This window comes from Aptenodytes patagonicus, chromosome 2 (genome assembly GCF_965638725.1).
Source record: "Aptenodytes patagonicus chromosome 2, bAptPat1.pri.cur, whole genome shotgun sequence".
Lineage (NCBI taxonomy): Eukaryota > Metazoa > Chordata > Aves > Sphenisciformes > Spheniscidae > Aptenodytes > Aptenodytes patagonicus.
The window spans coordinates 28,606,246-28,628,983 of NC_134950.1; the positions used below are offsets into that span (position 1 = coordinate 28,606,246).

General features: G+C 39.0%; 1 protein-coding gene across 1 annotated transcript; it reads left to right on the plus strand.

The window, feature by feature from the left end:
• The first annotated feature begins 2,757 nt into the window (after positions 1-2,757).
• CALB1 (calbindin 1) lies at positions 2,758-21,894 on the plus strand. The gene is made up of 11 exons (XM_076329440.1): positions 2,758-2,923; positions 3,249-3,325; positions 7,968-8,042; positions 12,874-12,957; positions 13,046-13,102; positions 16,394-16,471; positions 18,943-18,998; positions 19,091-19,130; positions 19,219-19,272; positions 19,405-19,476; positions 19,886-21,894. Exons 1-11 carry the CDS (start codon positions 2,842-2,844, stop codon positions 19,997-19,999), a joined length of 789 nt encoding a protein of 262 aa, XP_076185555.1. The 5' UTR covers positions 2,758-2,841; the 3' UTR covers positions 20,000-21,894.
• The last annotated feature ends 844 nt before the right edge of the window (positions 21,895-22,738 follow it).

Here is a 22,738-nt window from a genome sequence, read left to right on the forward strand (position 1 = left end):
TACATACTTCAAGTACAGCAGTGAGAACATACAAACCCATTCACCTCGATATGCTGTTTTACAAAGAATGCACAAAGATACATAAATGCTCTGTAGACAATACTAATTTTGTAGATGTTAGCATAATGAGAGGTCAGCATGTCCAAGTATCCTACCTGCACACAATCATACATGTTCCTGGTGGGGAGAAGCAGCATATTTTGAAAGTTTCTGTGAGAATTTTTTCAAACCCTCCTGGCTACATATGACCTATGTAAAATATTTTATTCTGAGAACTTCTGAAAATGTAAACGTTACAGGTCCTGTTCATTTAAAAGTCTGAGCAGTCAGATGAGCAAGGTTGGGCTGGCCCCAAACAATGCTGAATTCTTCTCTCCCATTCAGCTGCAGCCTTCTGGGCCAGGGAAAAGTAAAAAGCACAAGATTTGATGTGCTATTGGAAGATGGTACGCAGCAAGGAAGAAATCAACATAAGATGCAAGTCAGAGGACTGTTGAAACAGGTTCAGTGCTTGATTTCCATTCGTGTGTGCTGCTGGAAGCTGAAATTCTGCACTGACCAGAGTAATTCAATACACTTGGCAAATATAAGAAGTTGCCTCACTGGCACAGTTCTCTTCTATCTAAAAATGATGGAAATGCCAGATCCACCTTTGTCTCCTTCCAGTGCCCTTGTGTCACTGGCACCCCATTGTCTTTTCCAAGTACAAAGGATAATCCCAGGCTTGAGTCACTATGCTTCTGCTCGCCAAGGCCAGGGCCCTGCCGTGTACTTGCTCCTGGTCAAAAAAGCCTCATGAATCCTCTCTTTTCTTTGTCATCATTGCTACTTTATGGAAATGTGTTAGTTTCAGATTTTTATTTTCAAGACAAGATGTAGGCAGATTGCAGAAGTTTCAGGATCTGGCTCCCACTGAAGTCTACTACTCTGAGAAAGCCATGCCCGAAAAACAGTTCCTAGATGGGAAATAGATCCAGCCATGAATTTTATTTCTTTTTCACATGGAGAAACACAAAGCCTGATTGTAAGGAAATATTTAAAATTTCTTCAGTCCTTTTGCAAGCATATAATGGTATTTGTGGCTGTAAAACTATTCTGAACATTTTTTACTAATACAAATATTTTGAACCGAAGGGATTAATGATCAGTTTCTTGTGTCTTTCATCTTACCTGCTTTGTTCAGCAGCTTGCAAAACACAGACTAACATGATGTATCTCTTGAAGAACTCACAGCCAAACAGCAGCAACACAATGAGAGAAAGCTGCACATAACAGGTGGAGAAACAGGAGAATGGAAAGATGGAGGGAATCGAGTAGAGGTCTCATGATTACTTAATCGCTATGCCCACATCTTGTTCCATAATGCATACAAGATTTCAGCCACCCAATCTACTGAAATCCCTCTCAGGACATGTCAGCCTTTAACTAAGCATCCACCTCTCATCCTGCTGGGTTATCCATCCTCCTTGGCATTTTGCTGTCTTCTGTTCTGCATTATTCCATCTTTTTTATACCCTTGCGCTATATGTGAGTCTTAACACGCTATTGTCCTACTGTTGCTCATGTCAATCACTTAATATATGGAGATTCCCAGGTCTCCCAGCTGTTCTCATCCACTACCCTTACTGTACTACCTGCTGTATTTGGCAATGTCCTGTCAGCCGATCATCTTGGCCATCAAACCATGCTAACTCAATGTAGCATCTGAGGGACAGTGCCAGAAGGAGAAAGGCAGTTTCAGTGCTTCAGAGTACCCAGGTAACCCTAATGACTAAAATGAGTCATCCCAAAAGGGACTTAATCATTATTGCTAGTACAATACCATGTTACCCAGTGACAAAAGGAAGATTTTTGGTAAGCTGCTCTGTCCCCTCCCACCAATCCACTGCTATAGAAGGGCAAGTCTCCAAAGCTGGTCTACCAAAAAACATTCTTGCCCAGTCAGAAGTGACTGTGGTAGTGTCCCTCACACCTCCACACTGGGAAAGAAAGAGCTTACTAATGAAGTCTTCCATACTTACCTGTTGGAATGAAATTACCTGCTAGGGCAATATATTTAAATTCACCATGCCTGTTCCCATGCTATCTCAATGTGGATATCTCAATATCCCATGATATCTTAGTGGGAATACTGGTTTAAGGGGTTGCAGCACTTCAAAGATTAAGTCTGTGTGGAGCTAGCGACGGGTCTGGTTTGGGAATGGAGCAGTGAAAAATAGATTCCTTGCACCCCACATGGTGTCCCATATGGCTTTTTTGTACCGGGACATCCTGAAGTGCCATGAGCCATGCTCTGACATCCAGGACCCTTTCCCAGGTGGAAGCCCGATGGCTAAATTGGGAAACTGTGCTCGCCCTCTGTCCCCCACGTCTCATGGGCACACCCTCCCACAGCGAGGGACCCGCAATAACTCCTGGGTCACCTAGCGCTGCTCCCTCTGATCGGGGGCCTCCAGCCGGCACCAGCACACCCCTCACTCCGACCCACGCTTAGGGGTGACTCTTCCCGGAGGGCGCAGCCGCGGGGGCCGGGGAGGGTGCCGCCGGGCCGGGCCCAGCCTTGGTGCCGCCGGCGGGAGACCCCGGCCCCCCCTCGCAGGGCGGGGAGGCCGCGCCGGGGCCCGCGGAGAGGGAGGGCAGCGCCGGGGGGAGTGGCCCGGCCCGGACGGCCCCATAAATAGCCCTCGGCGGGGCGGCGGCGGGAGGAGCCGTCGGAGCCGTCGCCGCCGCCGCCGCCGCCGTCGCCGCGCCGGCCGCGGGCAGAGTCAGCACCGCGGACAGCGCCCCTCCGCGCCCCTCCGCGCCTCGCCGCGCCCCTCCGCGCCCCTCCGCGCCCCCAGCATGACGGCGGAGACCCACCTGCAGGGCGTGGAGATCTCGGCCGCCCAGTTCTTCGAGATCTGGCACCACTACGACTCCGACGGTGACTCCTTTCCGCCCGGGGCGGCGGGAGCGCGGGGGGCGGAGGGGGGCAGGTCCGCGGGAGGCTGGGGGGGACCCCACCGCTCCCCGCCCGAAAGCAGCCCCGGTCCCGGCCCCGCTCGCCGCCCCGCAGCCTCGGGGCGCAGCCCCGGAGCAGTCAGTGGCAGGGGTCGGTGCCGGGCGGGGCGAGCAGGGAGCCGCTCCGCCGGGAGGGAGCACACGGGTCGGAGACGTCCCTGCCAGCGCTGAAGAGCGGAGAGAGTTTGGAGGGAGCGGAGAGAGTTTGGAGGGAGCGGTGACCGCAACCGTAACTCTTTCTGTTGTAGGCAATGGGTACATGGATGGGAAGGAGCTACAGAACTTCATCCAGGAGCTGCAGCAGGCGCGGACGAAGGCAGGCTTGGTAGGTTAATGTTTTGCCCCACTTTTCCGCCTTCTCCGGGAAAGAAGAGTTTTCCTGAGTGCCCTGGTTCCTTCTGTTCTCTGTTGCCGCCACACGGTTCATGCACTTGCCTCACCAGGCAAAGGGAAGTAGCTCAGTTAGAAATCAGCAGGTTGCAAATGAAATAAATCGTCTGCTTTGCAAAGGCGAAGCCAGGGTCCACCTCCCTGGAGAGCAGGTCCCGCTCACATCTTGCCAGGCTACGAGCTGATACTTCTGACAGTGCTTAAAAAGAAAAGTCAAGAAATGCACGGACACTATCCTGTTGTAATGGATGGGACCTTATCCCATTGCAATTAATCTTAACTGATCCAGATATGTACTGATACTAAAAAGAAAAAAAAAAAAAACAAACAAAAAACATCACTTCAAGCTAGTTGGACTCTATTTTAATTTCATACCTAATGGGCAGTATGGGCTGAAATGCATTTCTGCCCCTTGGTGGTCAGTAGATAGATCTGCAGATGACTGCTAACCACTTTTTGCCCTTCACCGGTGTTATACACCAGGAGTATGAGTACCAAATCCTGGTAGTTTAAATTGTTCAGAGGGACAGCAAAGTTTTTGACAATATTGTCAAAACAATTATGTGTATGAGTTATTAAAGCACTAATTATAAATTTCCTCCAAACTATACCCATGTGGGCAAAAACCAGAGAGAGAAAGAAAGAAAGGAAGGAAAAAAGAAAGAAATAAATTAAAGATTCCATGTCAAGATTTGAATTAAAATAGAAGTGAACCTTTTTAACAAATAAATTGCCTTTAAAATAATCAGTTTCTAAAACAGGCCACTTAGCATCAGACTCAAATATATAACCTAATTAAGTCTATTTAAATCAGTCTATGCTAAAAGACTTCTGAAGTAACAGAAAATAAAATTATAATTTAACTGGATGGCATGTGTGCATGGGGGGAAATAGATTACTACTTCATATAAGAATACCTCCAAATTGAGCAATAGCTTTTCAATAATTAGCTCTGCTTTAAAAGTTGCTGTATAATTTAGAAGTCAATGAAAAGAATTAATATGTATCTTAATTTATTTTGTGGAACATTGTATCTTCTTATTAATTGTATGAGTGTAAACTTCATGCATCTGAAAATCTGTGTCCCAGCAATGCCTCTAATGTTACTGCGGTCTTGGTACCAGTTAATTCTTCTCATAGCTGTTGATGTAGGCACTCGTTTTCATGAGTGTAAGTAAGTTTAAACTAAAATGAAAAACCCAATCAACTCAAAAAAAACCCAAACACCAGAAAATTGGGAAAGGAATGTGTTTTTTAGAGGGAAAAAGTCTAATTATTTTTTTACAGAAAAGATTAAACACAACCTTTCAAGTATTGCAACAGATCAAATCTCTCATATATTGAAGTGCAGGAAACTTAAGTATGTCCATTAGAAAGAAGATATTAAAGCCTGTGTGTATTTAGTATGAATGGCATTCTTAGTAGGAATGCTGATATATTATTCAGTAGTTAAAAAATTAATTAGAAGCTCAAGGAAAAAAATATTTATCATTTTAAGACCAGATTCTTTTCTCTCTCAAAGCAAGTGTGCATCTCTTCTTAAAAACAGAGCCTGCTCAAAGTAACACAGAAAAGCCTTGCAGGATTATTCTTACCTGCTACAAATTTCATAATTTATGTTTTTTTTAAAAATAACCTCTGCCTGTATCTCACACTATATTTTAAAAATGCTCAGGTGTTTAAGTAAGTTTTCCTTTCCCATTTCTCTGATTCAAACCTGTCTTTGGAGTGTTCTGCTGAAAAGAGCAATCTACAGTGGCAACATCAAATTCAGTACTTGATCCGTTGGCTCTGCCTTTGGTAGATGTTACCTTCATCCCTGAAGTCTTTTTCTGGAGTATGGATGTATGTCATCTTAGGTTTCAAATCTAAGCTGATTCTTGGATTTGAAGGCTCATTTGCCAAACAAGCATCTCATTAGTTCGTGTCTTGTCTCACGGGATACTAATTCAGTAGCTTTGAATTTCTATTCTTTTGCTAGAAGGGACACATTGAGAAACTAGTGTAGGTTATATGTCATTTCCTCGGCTGTCCTTCTTTTAACACCCCAAAGCTTCTTTGTCATCATTAACTTCTGCATTTCAGGTCACTCTCCTGCTCACTATTTTTGAAATATTCAATTATGCATTCTTCATAGCTGGATTTTACATCAGTCATGCCATATGCATTGAAGAATCACATTGATTCTGTCATCGAATAGGATGGTTTAATATTTCCCAATATTCTTCCCAACTACAGAACTGTTCTAATTATGTTCTAATTCTAATCCTTTTATTAACCCACTCAGTAAGCCCATACTTTCACAGTTGCTTTCTCTCAGATGGAGCAGTAGCACACAGCCTGATTCATGCCAGCCCCAAAGGGTGGATGTGTACTTGGAGGTTTTAGGGCTTGGGCTTTTCTTTGGTAACACTATGTCTTTTTGCTTCATGCATTATGGTAAATAGTGAATTGATCTGATATACTTTCAGACATGTTGAAAGAACTGCCTCTTTTTTAAAGATAAAAGCTATATAAGTATATAAGCATAGCTTCCATTTATTGTGCCCCACATTTAAGCGATACCTTCTCTATTTAGATATGCCAATTGCCAAAAGAAACTGTGGAGTGTAAGTGACTAACTCAGAGGTTCATAAAGGGTCAATAGGTGGATCTCGGCCAAGCTATTCCACATCTGTTTCTCACTTTCTCTGTGTATATAGATAATGACAATATTTCTCCACAGAAATATGTGATTTAATAGATATTTATGAATACAGTCATGTAAGTGTTTCTGTAGTGCCATCTATCCTTACATTTTCAAATTGTATCAAAAAAGCTATTTTTTTTCTACACCTCCACTTTGTTGGATAAGTGTCTCAAGTTTTAAAAAGGGAGACAGAGGTGTGAAGAGCTAGTTTCTTAATTTCAACCATTGAGCACTGCGAAGGGCTAGTTTCTTAATTTCAACCATTGAGCACTGCATCTGTTTCAAGTTTAGGACAAGACTTGGTTAAATTTAGGCAAGTTTTTTTGACTGAAAACATTTATTTGAATAACATAACTTGAATAACTCATCAAGCAGCTCAAGAGCAGGTGAAGTGAACAACAACAATAAAAAAACCCCTTTTTGAATAACATACTAGAGGACGAGCATGCTGTTTTGTTTAACCTGTAATTGGCTGTGCCTCCTTCAATGGCTGGACACTGTCTGACACCGCGGAGCTGCTACTAGAAAGATTAGTAAAATATTTAACCAGGACTAATTAAAATCCAGGTGTCTAAATTCTCTGGTCTATCTGCTAAGCAAACTTGTCCCCACTTTGGGATCATTAGATGAAAGGTGACATTGAAGTGCATTGTATTAATAACCACACCTCTAATTAAAGCCATGGCAAATTACTAACCTGCCATAGATGACTTTGACAGAAATAGGATACTAGGCCATGATTGTATCAGCTACAAGGAACTGACATTTTAGTTAGCTTCGGTAGTTGAAATTTGGGACAAACTACAATGGACTTTGTACAGCTGAGATTTCCTGTGTCTCCAGTGAGAGAATCACTTAGGTCCTATATAATCAGATCTGTAGCAACTAAACCTTTAATTTACAGAGACTGCTGTATCTTCATCTATGACTATAGAATTGTCCATTATTTTAATATAACTGTAGTCCTGATTCTTGCTGCATTGTTTTACTAGCTCACACCTAAAAGAAATACAAAGAAAGTTAAAAGTTTAATCAGTATTGAAGGTTGATGGCAGCTCATATCAAAGCAAGGCAAGTCAAGTTGAAGCGTGAAAGCAAATATTTAGATATTCACCCCAAGGCTGGCACCTTTTCTGTAGCCTAGAGTGAGGAGTCTTTAGAGAACAGATGTATAGCAGGGACCATGATTGATATGAAGAACAATTATGCTGGCTTTACTCTGTCGGATTTAAGGTACTGCTCAAAGTTTTCTCCCTCCTAAATCTGCTTCTCTACATTTCAGGAGTGACATTTTGACTCTGTTATTATGATAACCAACTACTAAACAGTGAAAAATATCATCTCATGATGAGTTCTTTTAGGGCTAAAATAGCATCCATTGTTCAGGAAAAATCAACTCAAAGACGTAGAAAGGCTATTTTGGTGTTCAGATGTATTATACTGAAATGTTCCTTATTTTTAAAGATTTTGCACTGCCTTCAAGTTACTAATTTAACAATGAAAACTGAGAAAATTGACTAATAATTGCCTATGAACTTCACTGCCATCCTCTTAAACAAAGGAGCTTATATAAAGCTGTGATCTTCCAACACATCTGTCTTCATAATTTTTTTCATTCTGTAAACTAAAATAGGAGTTCTAAGTATTTAGATGCCAATCATTCACACTGACTATAATATAATTCCTTAGGAAGTAAAATTTATCACAATGACATTATTCATGATAAAAAAATACTCAATTCCATTTAAACTTGAGGAATCTAGCTGCAGTAAGTGCAAGTACTTCATTAAATGTAGTATATTATTTGGCAACTAATAGAATATTCAAGTAAGTTTACATATGTTTCTCTGTATCTTAAAGTAATGATTCTCTCATTGTAACTTTGTAGGATTTAACACCTGAAATGAAAGCTTTTGTGGACCAATATGGGAAGACTACTGATGGAAAAATAGGAATAGTTGAGGTAAGATGGTTATTTTATAAAAAAGGACTGACATGTTTACTTGTAGAAAATACATTGAGCACAGAACAATGTGAGCGTAATATGTAAATATTTTGGATTTTTAGTTACACAGAAAATTTATTCCTCTGTCTTAAGATCTTTAGTATTTTTTTCACTAATTAAATTTTTTCCTTAACAAAAAGTAAGGTATTCCTCACCCCTCTCCAGACATTTCACTACACTTCATTTAACTTTGCATGCTTTATTCAGTACAAATAAGCATCAACAGCAATTTATGCTCTGCTCCTGCAAAGCAGATAAGAGCTCTGTTTTAGAAATTTAAATTGTGAAAGGTAACATGTTTTATTTCTACCTATGATTTTGAACTAATGCTCTGTCACCACTCCTATAGTGGGGATAACACACAAGTGAACGCAATTGGACAATCACTGTATGTAGTCTATTCTAAAAAAATACAAATATGGTAAAAGAGCACATTAATCATGTTAAATTTAAACAAAATTTTAATAGTAGTTGTGATCCAGGTTGTGAAAAATCAGGATTTCTTATGAATTCCTTTTTTGAACTTTAACAGAATTTCAGGCAGAAAATTCCCCTATTCCTTACTACCACTTTCTAAAGAGGGCAAAGATAACCAACCCCTTCTACACATACAGCTGCTCAAAAATTGTATAATCTAGACAACTTGCTAGGAAGGGGGGAACTATTGTGTTTTCTCTTGCTTTCACTGTTCAGTGCTGCAAGTCAAAAAGGAGGGTTCGCTGGGTTACAGCTTGAGAAGTCACTTTTTCAAGCCTAAATCTACGACTCATTTATGTCACTCTGAGTGCAGTGAGACTGCGGGTTTATTATTAAATGCTATTATATATTTTTTCTGATAATAAGAAAAAGCTGGAAATAAGCCAGGTCTGCAAAATTTCTACAGTGACCAACTTTGGGTCAGTAGCTAATTTTAAAATAGAGGACTGAATAGAATCAATAAAAAGTATCACTGCTGATATAATAGATCATTTCAGGGTATCTTTTCTCCTCTGTCGTGTCTGAATTGCATATACTTGTTTAAATGCATATGTAATTATCACTAAACTACCATGGAAATATGAACAGTTTGTTTCACTTGCAGCTATAACTGATTTTAAAAAATGCCTCTTTTGACAATACTTAGCATTGATCAAATAGTTCTGCATCTAAAAAGAACTACTATTTATTTGGACTAACAAATTGTTTGAGTTTGGACTAACAAATGTTTATTCATTTGGTATTGAAGAATCCTATTTAATTTAGTATTTTTCAATATGTGTAATAGTAAGCATTGCATGCAAGAAGAACGTGTAGACAGTGCCTGAAAAAGACTGTGTTTCTTCGCTTAGGAAAGATAACTGGAAGTTTTACCTTTCAAATCCTATTTCTGATTCTGCTATTGACTTAATGGGCAAAGGTGAACAAATCCGATAGGGCCTGATATGGTGCGGTGCTCACCACCCCCGGTGAAGTGTCAAGCATGCTCAGCATCCACGGAAGCCATTGAATAGTGACAGTACTCAGTTCAGTGACTGAAGGGACTTTCTCCCTTAATATAGCAGTTTCCTAACCCAATAGCTATATTTTATTTCACTTACATCAGCATGAAGCTTGATTTGGAAAGTGCTGATGGGACTCAGATGAAATGTGTTGTACGTGCAGAGCAGTATTATATTAAAGTTGGTATTTGGACTTGATTCTCCTTCCTTATAAATAAAAATGTGCAGTAATTCCAGATTGCTCTAATTTACATAGTACATCAAATAGTTTTTTCTGAAAAAGTGTATTTATGTTGTTTAAAAAGAAATTATGTAAACCCATTCAGATTCCCAGCCATCATAATGAATACCCCAGCATCTGACGGAAAATGTCCTAGCAAATGAGGAGTTTTCAGGAAAGGCCTGTTGACTGAGATAAAGAGGCCTGGGTGGCTTCACAGAGGAAGGAGTGGATTTTCAGCTCAGATTAAGTGTCAATTCTGTCTTTGCAAACACACTGCAGTTAGTTCACTAGCTTTTATCCAGTGCCCTCCAGCTAAAGTCAGGGTCTGACCTGTCCACTTGCTTGTCTTGTGTAAGGGACCTTTCTTTCACCTTTTGTACTCATTCAGACCAACACTTTCACTAAAATGTGGATGTGAAACCCAAGGTTTTGAAACTCAGGACTGTGGTAATTCCACATTCAAATTATCTGAAGCTTACTGCTGCTGTAAAAATAAGTACTTATTAGCCTAAAATATTCTTTGTACTCCCATTCTCTATTATAGGATTTTAAAAAGCAAATTCACTGTATAAGGTGAAAGGAATTTTAAATAGCATTACATATCAACAGAATTTACTTAGAGAATGATTTCTAGAAAATAGTTCTGATATTGTTTTAAGTAATGAGAGTATTTTTTCTGCTAGGTAACCTATAAAGACGTACCCCAGCCTGCAGGTGAGCAGAGAGGAGTCAAGCCAGTCTCAGACTTTGTGGTTGTCCTCTATTGCTCACGATGCAGAAATAGCTGACATTCTTCATAAAAGCAGCAGAGCTCACAGAAACGCTCACTAAACTGCTATTGCTGCCATACACGAACTTGTAGTGATCTACACTCTTATTCAAAAAAGCTCATGGAGTTCCCCTCTGCTTATCCTCACAAAGAAGTCATCATGAGAAATATCACCAGGTTTCCATCTTTCCTCTCTGTAGTGGTATAACTGAGACTGGGAAGTCGAGCCAGTTTCCACATGCTCTCCTCATCCCTTGGTAATGCAGAGTTTTCCACAAAAAGCATTTTAATGCTATTTGATACATGAGCTTGCAGAACTGGACTTCCCTTTAGCTATATTGTTTCTATTACAAAAACACGAAAGACTTCTTTTTTGGCAGAAGCCTGAGCTAATGCTGGATATTGAGCTACTACATCTTTGTAATGTAAAATCCTGTGCTTTCCCGAGACTTAACAAAGGATGAGAGGTATAGCTTAAAAGAAGGTAATTTTCTTCCAGAGGTAATATATTCTGTACCTCAAATACAGTTTGGTAGTGCTAGTAAGCTGTTAATGATTCTTTGGAAAGTTACTATTTTACATTTATCCTTGCACCTTGTACTATTTTACAGTGCCCTTGCAAAATTCACTAGAGTTAGCTATAGAGGTCCCATGAATGACATCTTATTTATAATTTCCACACATGTAAACCCTTCCTCATTGACATAATCAGTCCCTTCCCCCAAACTCTGCTTATTATTATAACCAGTTCTTCCATCCAACGTTTGTTGTTGAGTAGAAATGTTGATTTACTCTAAAAATCAAAGCTCCTCCTGCCATGGGAGAAATAAAGAAATTTTTCCATAAATCAGTACTAAGTTACACACATTTAGCTATTGCATACATATGAACATGTACTCACCCACACGTGTATATGCTATTTATAATGGAGTAGGTTTCAAAAGCTGCTGACAAACACACATTGTTTAAGTTGATTGGGTTTGGTGTTCAGCCATTTAGCAAAAGCACTCAGAACACTCTGATGGGCCTGATAGTCTGTCATCAGCTGCTCCATTTCTGTAAGGAGAGTGCTCTGATGTGTCTTTTCAGTTGTACCAACACTTAAAGAATATAACTGATTCCTTGCACAGATAATTTTAGAGAAACGAGGGATCTGTCTCCATACCCTTGTTGTGCCTATAGGGTGAGAGGGAGAGCTGAACTCACCTACGGTGCTGCTGGAACCCAATAAAAAAGCTTGAGCGATTAGGCAAGAGCACTGAAATAGACAGAATGAGGGATTTGAGGGTGTGAAATGAATGCAGAAAAACAAAAATTTGAATCAAAATTTTAAGATGGGGCTCCAGGAAGTCTGCAGATGTCATTTTTCATAAAAGAATGCAGCTAAGAAATCTGTCTTTCTCCATTTTCTCTTCCTAGTAAGCACAGCTGGTCTATTCTTCAAGTAAAAGGTTTTCTTTAATCAAAACACATTTCATACATTTTGAGGACAGAAAAAAATATTGGGCTTTTGTTAAAAACAAATCATGATTTTACATTAAATTATGCAGCATACTCTCCATCTTCTACATTTGTCACTTGCCAAAATTGAGTTATAGTAAATGAACATTTTCAATAATCAGTACAATAATGTCTGATTTTAAAAAAGCCTTTTGTAGAGCAGAGGCATTGGAAGATCCACCCCTGATTTTGCAGGGCTAAAAGCCCTTTTGATTTCTTTCGGGTATTTATAGCTCTTCTTGAACACAACTCTGTGCCTGACAAATGATCACCGGTTGCCATCCCCTTACCCTCCCCACTTTCTTTTTTTCTCCTGGCTCTTCCATATATTTTTCTGTTTGCCTTACACGTGTTCTTCATGTCAGTGTTCCTCTCTCCTCTTCCTCGGTATCTGTGAGTAGTCCATTTTCCTCACTTTCTTAATTCATGGTCCTTCACACTTATCCTCTAAACATCCTTGCGTTATGCTTTCCCTTCCTGCCGATTCCAAGGTTTTCACCACAGACCCTAACTCTGCATGGGTGAATTTTTTTCCCCCTCTTTCCCCAGCTACCCCTTCAGTAAAGTGCTGTCTCACTCCCTTCTCTCAGACCTCAGTTCTGTTTGACCTTGATGAATATGGCAAAGCTGCAAGCCAGAAGCCTTTCAGAGGCATCTTCGAAACATTTCAGTGAACAGGATGAAGCTTCCTATGGGGCCACAATAGGGCAGTATAAGTGCAAAGAATTTCATACTCTTTTAAAAAGTTTCATGCTCTTTTACAGGCTCAGCTGGCCTAATGAAGAATCAAAATTTAATCTTTCTAAAATTCTGTTATAGCTTGCTCAGATATTACCGACAGAAGAGAATTTCCTGTTGTTCTTCAGGTGCCAGCAGCTAAAGTCAAGTGAAGACTTCATGCAGGTACAGTATGAAAAGTTGCCTTTTGTAAAATCATCCAAGACCCACTTGCTATAAATATATCATTAAAGCATTCACATTCTGATTGCAGACATGGAGAAAATATGACAGCGACCACAGTGGCTTCATTGATTCTGAGGAACTTAAGGTAAACCAATACCCATGAGTATGCACGACATGAGAACAGGCGTTGGATTACAGCCTGTGCTGCTATCTGTTTCTTCAGATACCCACCCATGCATGTTTTTGCATTTCAAACATGACCGAAAAGCAATATGATTAGCTGATGTTTTTATCGCCAGTAAATTATTTAAAGTGAAACTCTAATCTGATCAATGTTTTTTAAAGCGTGTTTTAATTCAGATCAATGTTTGTCTCAAGTGACTCAAAGTAGCAGGTATTCTAGCTTAGAAGTAAGAAAGATTAAGAAAGCAAGATAGGCCTCTGAAAGCTATATTGTTCTTCATTTGGTATATTAAGGAGGAGGGCTGTTTTGTTGTTTTTCTTCCTAAGGGCATCACTACCATTAATCACTATGCTGCTGGACAGATCATGCTCTCTCAAGTATCGTGTAACCCTACAGTTTCCACTGTAGTACTGTTAGGCTAACACAACTGGAATTGTGTTGCCCCTGCTGGGTTAACCTGGTGGGATTTTGGTATCAGCTTTAATATGCAAAAATAAGAGCAGAATTGAGATTATTCCATTAGCCATCTCAGCCTTGCAGAGTTAACAAACCTTAAAACTAGAGTCATAAAACTAACAGAAATTTGTAGATGCTGAATCACAGTGTCACAGAATCACAGAGTGGTTGGCAGGGACCTCTAGAGGTCATCTGGTCCAACCCCCTGCTCAAGCAGGGCCACCTACAGCCAGTTGCCCAGGACCATGTCCAGATGGCTTCTGAATACCTCCAAGGATGAAGACTCTACAACTTTTCTGGGCAGCCTGTGCCCGTGCTCAGTCACTCTCACAGTGAAAAAGTATTTCCTGATATTCAGAGGGAACCTCCTGTGTTTCAGGTTGTGCCCATTACCTCTGGTCCTGTCACTGGGCACCAGCCTGGCTCTGTCCTCTTTCCACCCTCCCTTGAAGTATTTATATACATTGATGAGGTCCCCCCAAGCCTTCTCTTCTCCAGGCTGAACAGTCCCAGCTCTCTCAGCCCTTCCTCATAGGAGAGATGCTCATACACAGCAGACTCTGAGTAGAAACGTGCCATTTTCCACAGTTCAATTGCACTTGATACATTACTTTAGCTTTAAATTCAGAGGAGTCAAAACAGTTCATAGCAAGAGAAAGACCTAGTAGTGTTTATCTGTCTAATTTGGACTATTTTGCCCATATGTTGTATTCTAAAGAAGAACCACATAAGCTTTATTGTCTAAAGCACCAGGAGATCAAAACGTCTGAAATCCTTATAGCTCTTCTGTTCAGAAGAGGAATCCACATCAGACAATTCTCATCTTTTTTCCTTTTCCCTTCCTCTTTGAGTTCGGTATCTGTGTGACGTTTGCCGAGGATCCTACCTCAAGGTAACCCTCAGGCAGATGAGCCCATTCTTCTGCTGGCTGGTTGCAGCACATTGGTGTACCTAAAGTTGGTAGGATCAGGAAGAGGCCACGCATGTAGCAGTTGAGAACTCTTAGCTGTTAGACAATGCCTTAAGGACTGTTGCCGGCTGCTGTAATTTAAAATAGACTTAAAAAGGCAGGGCTGATTGAGGACCAGCTGAAGAGTGAAGACATTTTAACTGGATTCCTAATGGTCCCATCTTTCTTGTGCTGCAAGTTCTTGTCCACCTCAGAGAAACAGGCCATTTTAACATGTTGAAAATAAGACATAAATCATAGAATCATTAAGGTTGTAAAAGACCTCTAAGATCATCAAGTCCAACCGTCAACCCAACACCACCATGCCCACTAAACCATGTCCCTAAGCGCCTCATCTACACGTCTTTTAAATACTTCCAGGGATGGGGACTCAACCACTTCCCTGGGCAGCCTGGTCCAATGTTTCACCACTCTTTCAGTAAAGAAATTTTTCCTCACATCCAATCTAAACCTCCCCTGGCGCAACTTGAGGCCATTTCCTCTCATCCTAGTTTTTGTCCAGTTTTATTTTTAGGTCAGTATTTCTTGACAAGCCCAAACTTTTAAAGTATTTACTATGTGAGGAGTACACCCACTTACAACTTTGTAAGAGAAATTTAAGCTGGAAATCAGGAAAACTTTCTAACAATAGCAACGGCAGTGGAATACATTGTCTAAAGGGGAGGCAGACTCTCCATCACTGCCTGTATTTAGAGAGGGTTTGGCAATAGCTCAGATCAGATAGTAACTCAGGAAGTTTAGATATAGATGATCCTCTCTTGAGACATGGAGATGGACTGGACAGCCTTTCAATGCCCTTTCCAGTTCTATTTTCCGTCAAAGTGCACAAGATTAAACATGTCTTCGTAACGTCCATTTACAACATTTCAGTTATGTTCTTTGTATACAACCTACCAAGAAGGCCTTCCAGTATGGAGGGGGCCAGACTGGAAGAGCTATAGCGGGTATTAGTCATATGACTATTGACATGATTGCATTCAAGTTCAAGAATGTCATCTATGTGCAAATAGATTTTCTTACGAGCTACCCCATTTTCTATCTTGCAATGTGGCCCAAAATTCCACAATGTGGCACTCCAACTGATGACAGTAATGAGGTACTTCATTGAGCATTGACAGGCATACAGACATCTGAGGTCTTGTAATGCCCTTGTTAAATTGATATCTTTCTTTTTTAATGTCACAGATCTAGTACAGAAATTTAAACCACTGAATGGGTGGAAACAATCTTATTTTTTAAAGTAAAAATGGCTGGTATTTAAAGTCATGTGATACTATATCAAAATCTCATTCAAAAAAAATTCAATGAAACTGGCTGCACACATTTAAAATACAAGAAGGAGCAACATAGCAACATTCACTTCTAGCACCGGGTACTGCCATAGGCAGGAGAAATCTTGATTAATCATTGATCTTTTCTGTAAAATTGTGCCTATGTTGCAAGAAGTGATTAGGCATCCAAGTTTTCAAGGAGACTCAAGGTTAATTAGTTTAGTTTACTGATAGAGCTGATTAGGAAGCAGTATACTTGAAAGCCAAACTATTTTTTCCAAATTCACAATACAACAAATGACATACAATGCAGAAAGTTTTATGAGTCACTTTTTCCAAATAAAACTGTGCAGTATACTTGAATTGATCAAAAGAAACTGTTATATTCTTAGCTGTTAATTACTACTTCTTTTCACACTTATTTGGAACTTCAGCAGTAAATACTAAAGTGGGAGTAAAATAGTATATCCCATTACTTTAATCTGAAGTTAGCAAATCAAGCATTTTATACTGTAGATAAAAATTCACCTATTACTCTTCTATTTATTTTAACAGAGCTTCTTGAAAGATTTATTACAGAAAGCAAATAAGCAGATTGAAGACTCAAAGCTAACAGAATACACAGAAATAATGGTAAGATTATTTACAGGCATATTTTATCAAGACTGGATTAATCCAAACTCTGTTTATCTTTAGCCACTGGAAGGCTCCGAATGACTTGGAGCCCCACCAGTCCTAATCAGGCTAACTATGTCATTGCAACAGAGAGACGACTGTGGCATCTAGCACTGCAAGTACTTCTGCAGCTACAGAGCTTTGATGGGCAGTTTTCAGTGCTGCTTAAAAGAAAAAAAGCTCGGGAATTTTGGATCTTCTTGGTATTTATATAATACCAGACCAGACCATACTATTTTCCCCTGTTATGCTTCCCTGTGCTATTAGTTGTAAAACTGAAGTCTTCGCAGTTCATAGGAGAAAAATTGTACCTGTCATAATTACATTATTATGTTTATATAAAATTAATTTGGGGTTACTTTCTATGTTTTGCCTTCTTACAGTGCTGTAGTGTCTGTCTCTTCTCTTAAAAGCCATCGCTGCATGGTGGCTTCTTACCAGATTTACAAACATCTCACTCTTTCCTTCTTCCCCCCTTCAAGAAGGAGAAACTGATGTTTTAGATAAACACTAGAACAAAAATGTCATTTCCCTGGCCTTAACTCAGCCTGTCCTTGGGGCACTGCTTTCATCCCACAGCTATGGTGCTCCATGGTACGGATCAGTATTGGCTTCTGAGTGAACGTTTCAAGAAAAAAAAAAACACTCAGAATTCTTGTCTTCAGGAAATGCGTAACACTACATTTTTTGCTTTACCAGCTTGGTTTCATCCTAAAATATTTTTAGCAATCAAGAACATGCTAGGTAAAAACACTAGCCCTCAAACTGGCCTGAGAACGGCTGATCAAAACTTGTGTTTCTCCTGGAAAAAGTCTGCTGGTTTGTGGTACCAGTATAAACCATTTACCTAGAATTGTCACTGTTTATTCACTGGTGAAGATAACACGTATCATTTTCATTCAGGGAGCTTTTTGACCTTCGTTTTAAAGTGTGCTTTAAGTTCTGGCTTCTGCAGAGAGACACAGCAATCAACAGCAGAATCAACAGCAATAAGAAAAAAAAAAAATAAGACCAGCTCTCCCATAATCTCCTCAGAAACTAAAAAAGAAGACTAGTAGAAAACATACGGTCCTGAGCAGCTGCAGGCAGGCACAGCCAGCCACTAACAGCCCATCAAAATGCAAAATACGTTGACTTCACAGCTGCCACTGCTTACCTCCCCAAAAAGCAAATCTCCTTGCATGGGAAATGCACGCAAGGCAGATGCTTTTATACAAGGAAAGGAGGTGTTAAAAGGAACCAGGGTGTTATGTAGAAATAAATGTTTATAGAATTGGTCTCTTTTCTGGTCTCCTTTGCCATTTACTGTGTATTAACCAAGTGAAATCGGGTCTTTTTTCATGGCATTAATTCTATCTTTGAAAGGATATACACTTCTCTCGGTACAGGATGCCGCTTTTCCTCTTATCTAAAAATTACATCTAAAATTACTGTGATTGAAAAGTGATGGGATGGAGTGTGGGTGGCGGTGTTTTCAGTACAATGTCTAACAATGTTTTGTACAGTTTGCAGCATTTGTGACTCTTTTATACAGCAAAGGCAAAATAATACTTGCAAGTAGAAAAATGGAACTATACAGACATAAAAACTGGGAGAGGAAGTCCCACGCAAGTGTAATATCTCCATCTATTTCTAATAATGAATATAAGCTGTTTGTGCCACTCAAGCAGCAGGAGCTCATGCTTTCAAGGGCTCAAAGGAAAACACTTTAATACAATATGATTATTAAAAATTATTATAAATAGTATTCACATATTTTGTCAAATTACATTAATATATTTATTTCTAGAATTTAATTATAATTATTTGGAGACATTTAATTTCCCATTTTCATACCATCAACAAAGTGTGATCATCTACAGCATCTGTTCACTCTTTTCGTGAAATACATCACAGAAACAGAACGTGATCTTTACTTAAATATTTAGACCTAGCAGCCAATTGAATGAAATGTCTATTATTTTCTGTCTAAGGAATTGAATACCTTGGATTCTATTGAACTTTACCTGACTGTTGTTTCACCTTCATGAATGGAGAATAATGATGCTATTATCAGATCATGACATGAAGTCAAAAGTAAAATGTTGTCATGTCAACACTTCTCTCATTTATAAATAATTACATGCACATTTTTCATATGGGACATTCATCACTGTAGGCAAGTTAAGACCTACCTTACAGCAGGTTAATCAGAATTGTTCATCTGGTTTCTTATCAGGCTTTTGCAGTAAAATTAATTACTATAAATTACTTCTTCGGTACTTTAAATAAATGTATTACACAGCAAATGTGACAGATTAAAACCTGGAGCCATCATTTCAGCATGAAATAAAGGCTAAATTTCATAGAACTTAAGTTTTCCAAAGAAGTGTTTTCTTCATGATAATGATTAATTTTGATTAGTAATGCAAAATTATATATTCTTTCAGCTCAGGATGTTTGATGCAAACAATGATGGAAAGCTGGAGCTTACTGAACTGGCCAGGTATGTCTTCTGTCTCTTCACAACAAATACCATGTACCAGTCGCTGTTATGGAAACAGCTAAATATTTGACCTTTGTTTTTTCTCTCCAAAGACTACTCCCTGTACAGGAAAATTTTCTTATTAAATTTCAGGTATGAGTATTCACATTCTTAAGGTAACCTGTTACCATCACACATAACTGGCGTCAATGGATTTTTTTTTTTTCCTTTTGGCATTTAGGGTGTCAAAATGTGTGCAAAAGAATTCAATAAAGCCTTTGAGATGTATGATCAAGTAAGTCTTCAAAAAACCTTTTTATTAATTGCATAATTTGATGGCACTTTTTTTCTGAATTTGTGGAAAATTAGCCATAACCTCTGAAATGAAAAATTAATGTTTAAAATTATCTTTAATGTTATTTTTCAGGATGGCAATGGCTATATAGATGAAAATGAACTTGATGCACTACTGAAGGATCTCTGTGAAAAGAACAAAAAGGTAATCCTAGAGGGCTTTTTTCCCCTTAGAGATTAGATTTAATTTGGATTTTAAGGACACTTTAATCCACCCAACTAAGATAAATATAGAGCTCCTAAGTCATAATTCCTGAAGTCAAAGTACAACTAAAAATCTTGGCAGAAGTCATAGCAGTGTAAATCCTGACCTAGAGGAGTTGTGATTACATAGCGACACTGTCAAAAGCTTGCTTCTGAGACATCAGCTACCAGCAATCATACATGCGGCTATAATATGGATAACATACAAATACATAAACAACATTTGCAATGTGTTACTCTTGGACAGGCTGAGAATACCCTTTTTTTTTCTCATTTTCTGCCATTGGAAGCAGACTTGTTCGTGCTGGTAACAAAACATGATTAAAAAGCATTATCTGTTCTTTAAACAGGAATTAGACATTAACAACCTTGCAACATACAAGAAAAGCATCATGGCCTTGTCTGATGGAGGAAAGCTTTACCGAGCAGAACTGGCTCTTATTCTGTGTGCTGAGGAAAACTAGAACTCTTCTATCATGTCCACTTAACTAGTGATGTACTCTATCTACACAATAACTGTGCACTATAAGGGAGTAGGCTGTATTTTTAAACTGCATATAGAAAATTAGCCAGGATGTGTGGCACATTCCTTTCAGTTTGTTTCTATACTGTTTGTAATGTACAGTTTTTGTAACAATAAGATTGATAAAGAGAATGTCTATGTTTGGGCCAGTCTGTATATTCGAAAAGAAACTAAAATATGTCCGGGTTGGTTTTGGTTTTGTTTTTTGTTTTTGCTTTCATAAACACAGCTGGAAAAAGATTAAACCTGCTGACGTTGCTGTGGTCATCATATCCTTTGACACTTGCAACATTTCTCCTTGTTGATCCACATAACAAAAATGTCTACAGATCTCTTTCCCAATTACAACTAAATGTTTTTTAATGCAAAACACGGATTCAGATGATGTATGATTTACATTTGAAATAGGAAAGAGCCGCTGGCATGTCTGATTTCCAAAATTTACCAAGGCACTAAGAAATATTTTCAGTTGTCAAACCACCCACTTACAGGTCTGTGCTCTCTGAAGTTTTTCAATTACTCTTCTCATTACGAACTCATAGCATATAGACAAAGCATTTATGCGGGATAGATCTCCACGCAGTAGTTGACAAAAATATAGTGTTTTCAATCTAGCTGTTTAACTTTACTGAATTTAAACATAGGCACTTCAGAAATAACTGCCTTTAATTTGTCTTGGAATCCTGGCTAAATGACAGGTAGTATAGTTAATACACAGATTAACATATGATATCATAAGTGTACCTTTCATGACTATTCCTGTGTCAAAGAATATGACAATCCATTTTCTAAACTATTTGCACATTTTGCAGGTTATAATTATTCTAGTAAATTGTTGTTTTTACATCATATTCGGTGTAATCTATAATTAAATTTAATAGCCTAAGATTGTTGGTGTCTAGTTTGTCTATCTCCCGGATTCTTTTTTCTGTACCATGTAAAGGACAAAACAACTATTTTAAAAAAATGTGCCTCCTTGGATCTTACACTGAATTACTAATCTATAATAATAGTATTAAAATTTAACACTAAAAGAAGCAAAAGATCTAGTCCAGATTTGATACCAATTTAGCAATTCAGTTTACATGGTGGGCTCTGAATTTTATTATGCAAGAGAGGTATTTTCTAAATGGGAACTATAATATGGAAACAGCCCTGTCTTCTTCCATCTTTAGTTTTTTGGCCTGGCTGCCTTTTGACTTTAGACCAGTTTTATGCCAGACAACTCCATGAATGTCCAGGCCGTTGCTCCCAGTATGTACTGGTGCAGGAAGGAAATTGGGCTGTGTCTTAAAGCCAATAAACCTACGTTGCCTCCATGTACAACTGTTTCAGAAGCAATTCCAGGTTAGCAGATTAGCTATATACAACTTCTCAGATGCATCTCTGTGTCTTATTTAACAAGCAGAAGCAAATGCATTTTATTTGAAATGTGCCTCAAACAATGAGTCTCAGATCCTTCAAGATTACAGTCACTGAACTCCCACTGAAATTAATCCTTGAATTCCTCAGGTGAACTCAGGCAACTAAATACCATTTCAGGAATGGTCTAATGGCCTTGGTCTCTCTCCAGTCTGAGTCTTGGAAAGTTAGGACTAGGTGGTGCGGGATGGGGCCTTGCTGAAAAAAGCCACAAAAAAATTAAAGTAAGATTAAGCTAGCTCATTCTCACCGCTTTACTCCCACTCCATGCACAGCGATTTAACTTCTCACTGGCTTGTTCTCCTTGTTTCTCTTTGCAATGTGAAATACAATTGTGTATGTTAAGTGAAGGAACAGTGAATCTGCCTATCAGTACAATAAATGATTTCTATTGTTCATACTGTGCACTTGAAACCCTGGATTTTGCCTTATTTTAACATTTTAAAAGTGTAAAGGTAAAGAAAAAACACAAAAACTTGTATCTAAAAATATGTGACTGTTTGCCAAAATCATTGCAATGGAAGATAAAGTGTTTTGACAAAAAGTCATCACAGAAATTGGAATCTGTCTTCCTGAACGTGAGTAACGTTACCTGTCACAGATCTGTTCTGAAATCACCCTTCTACTGCTGCTGCTGCCCACCAGCGGGCTCTGCTGCGGATCACAACACAGAAAGCAGGTCTCAGACACCCACAGGCAGAATATTTCCTGCAGTTATTTCTCATATATAAAACTTGGATTAGAAGACAGCAATTTAAAAGCCCGGTTCTAGCAAAGGTGTCTACTATGTCAGTGCAAAGCAAAGCGTAGCAAATACGGGTAAGTCAAAACTGCTGTAAAAACTCCAGGTTTTAAAAACTCTAAAACACTCCTGGGCAGAGCTCTTAAAAATGTCAGGGTTGGGGCAGAACAAGGCTTAGAATAATAAGAGAGGTGATGATAGGGAAGACTGCAAGCCGCTTTCTTCCGGTAGACATTTGGTGACCAAAAGAAAGATTGAAAGTAAAATAGTAGCATACACAAAAATGAATTAGATGAGGTGCAGGTGTGCCATATTCCCGCTAAACAGAGAAACTGGCTGACAGGTAGCTACGTGGGATCTACTTTACTGAAGTTGTTAACCATTTTACAGTCTAAAAATATGTATTTTATTTAAATAAATACTCAAACTAATAAGCACTCAAGCTAATAAATACTCACAGTCCTAGAAATTGCAAACAAGTATGCTGTGCAAAATTTTAGCCCATTCTAGTGTAAA

Coding starts and splice junctions, on each gene's coding strand:
- CALB1 (XM_076329440.1), top strand. CDS start 2,842: ATGACGGCGGAGACCCACCTGCAGGGCGTGGAGATCTCGGCCGCCCAG. Junction 12,958..13,045: donor CAAGTGAAGACTTCATGCAG/GTACAGTATGAA, acceptor TTCTGATTGCAG/ACATGGAGAAAATATGACAG. Junction 19,477..19,885: donor TCTGTGAAAAGAACAAAAAG/GTAATCCTAGAG, acceptor TTCTTTAAACAG/GAATTAGACATTAACAACCT.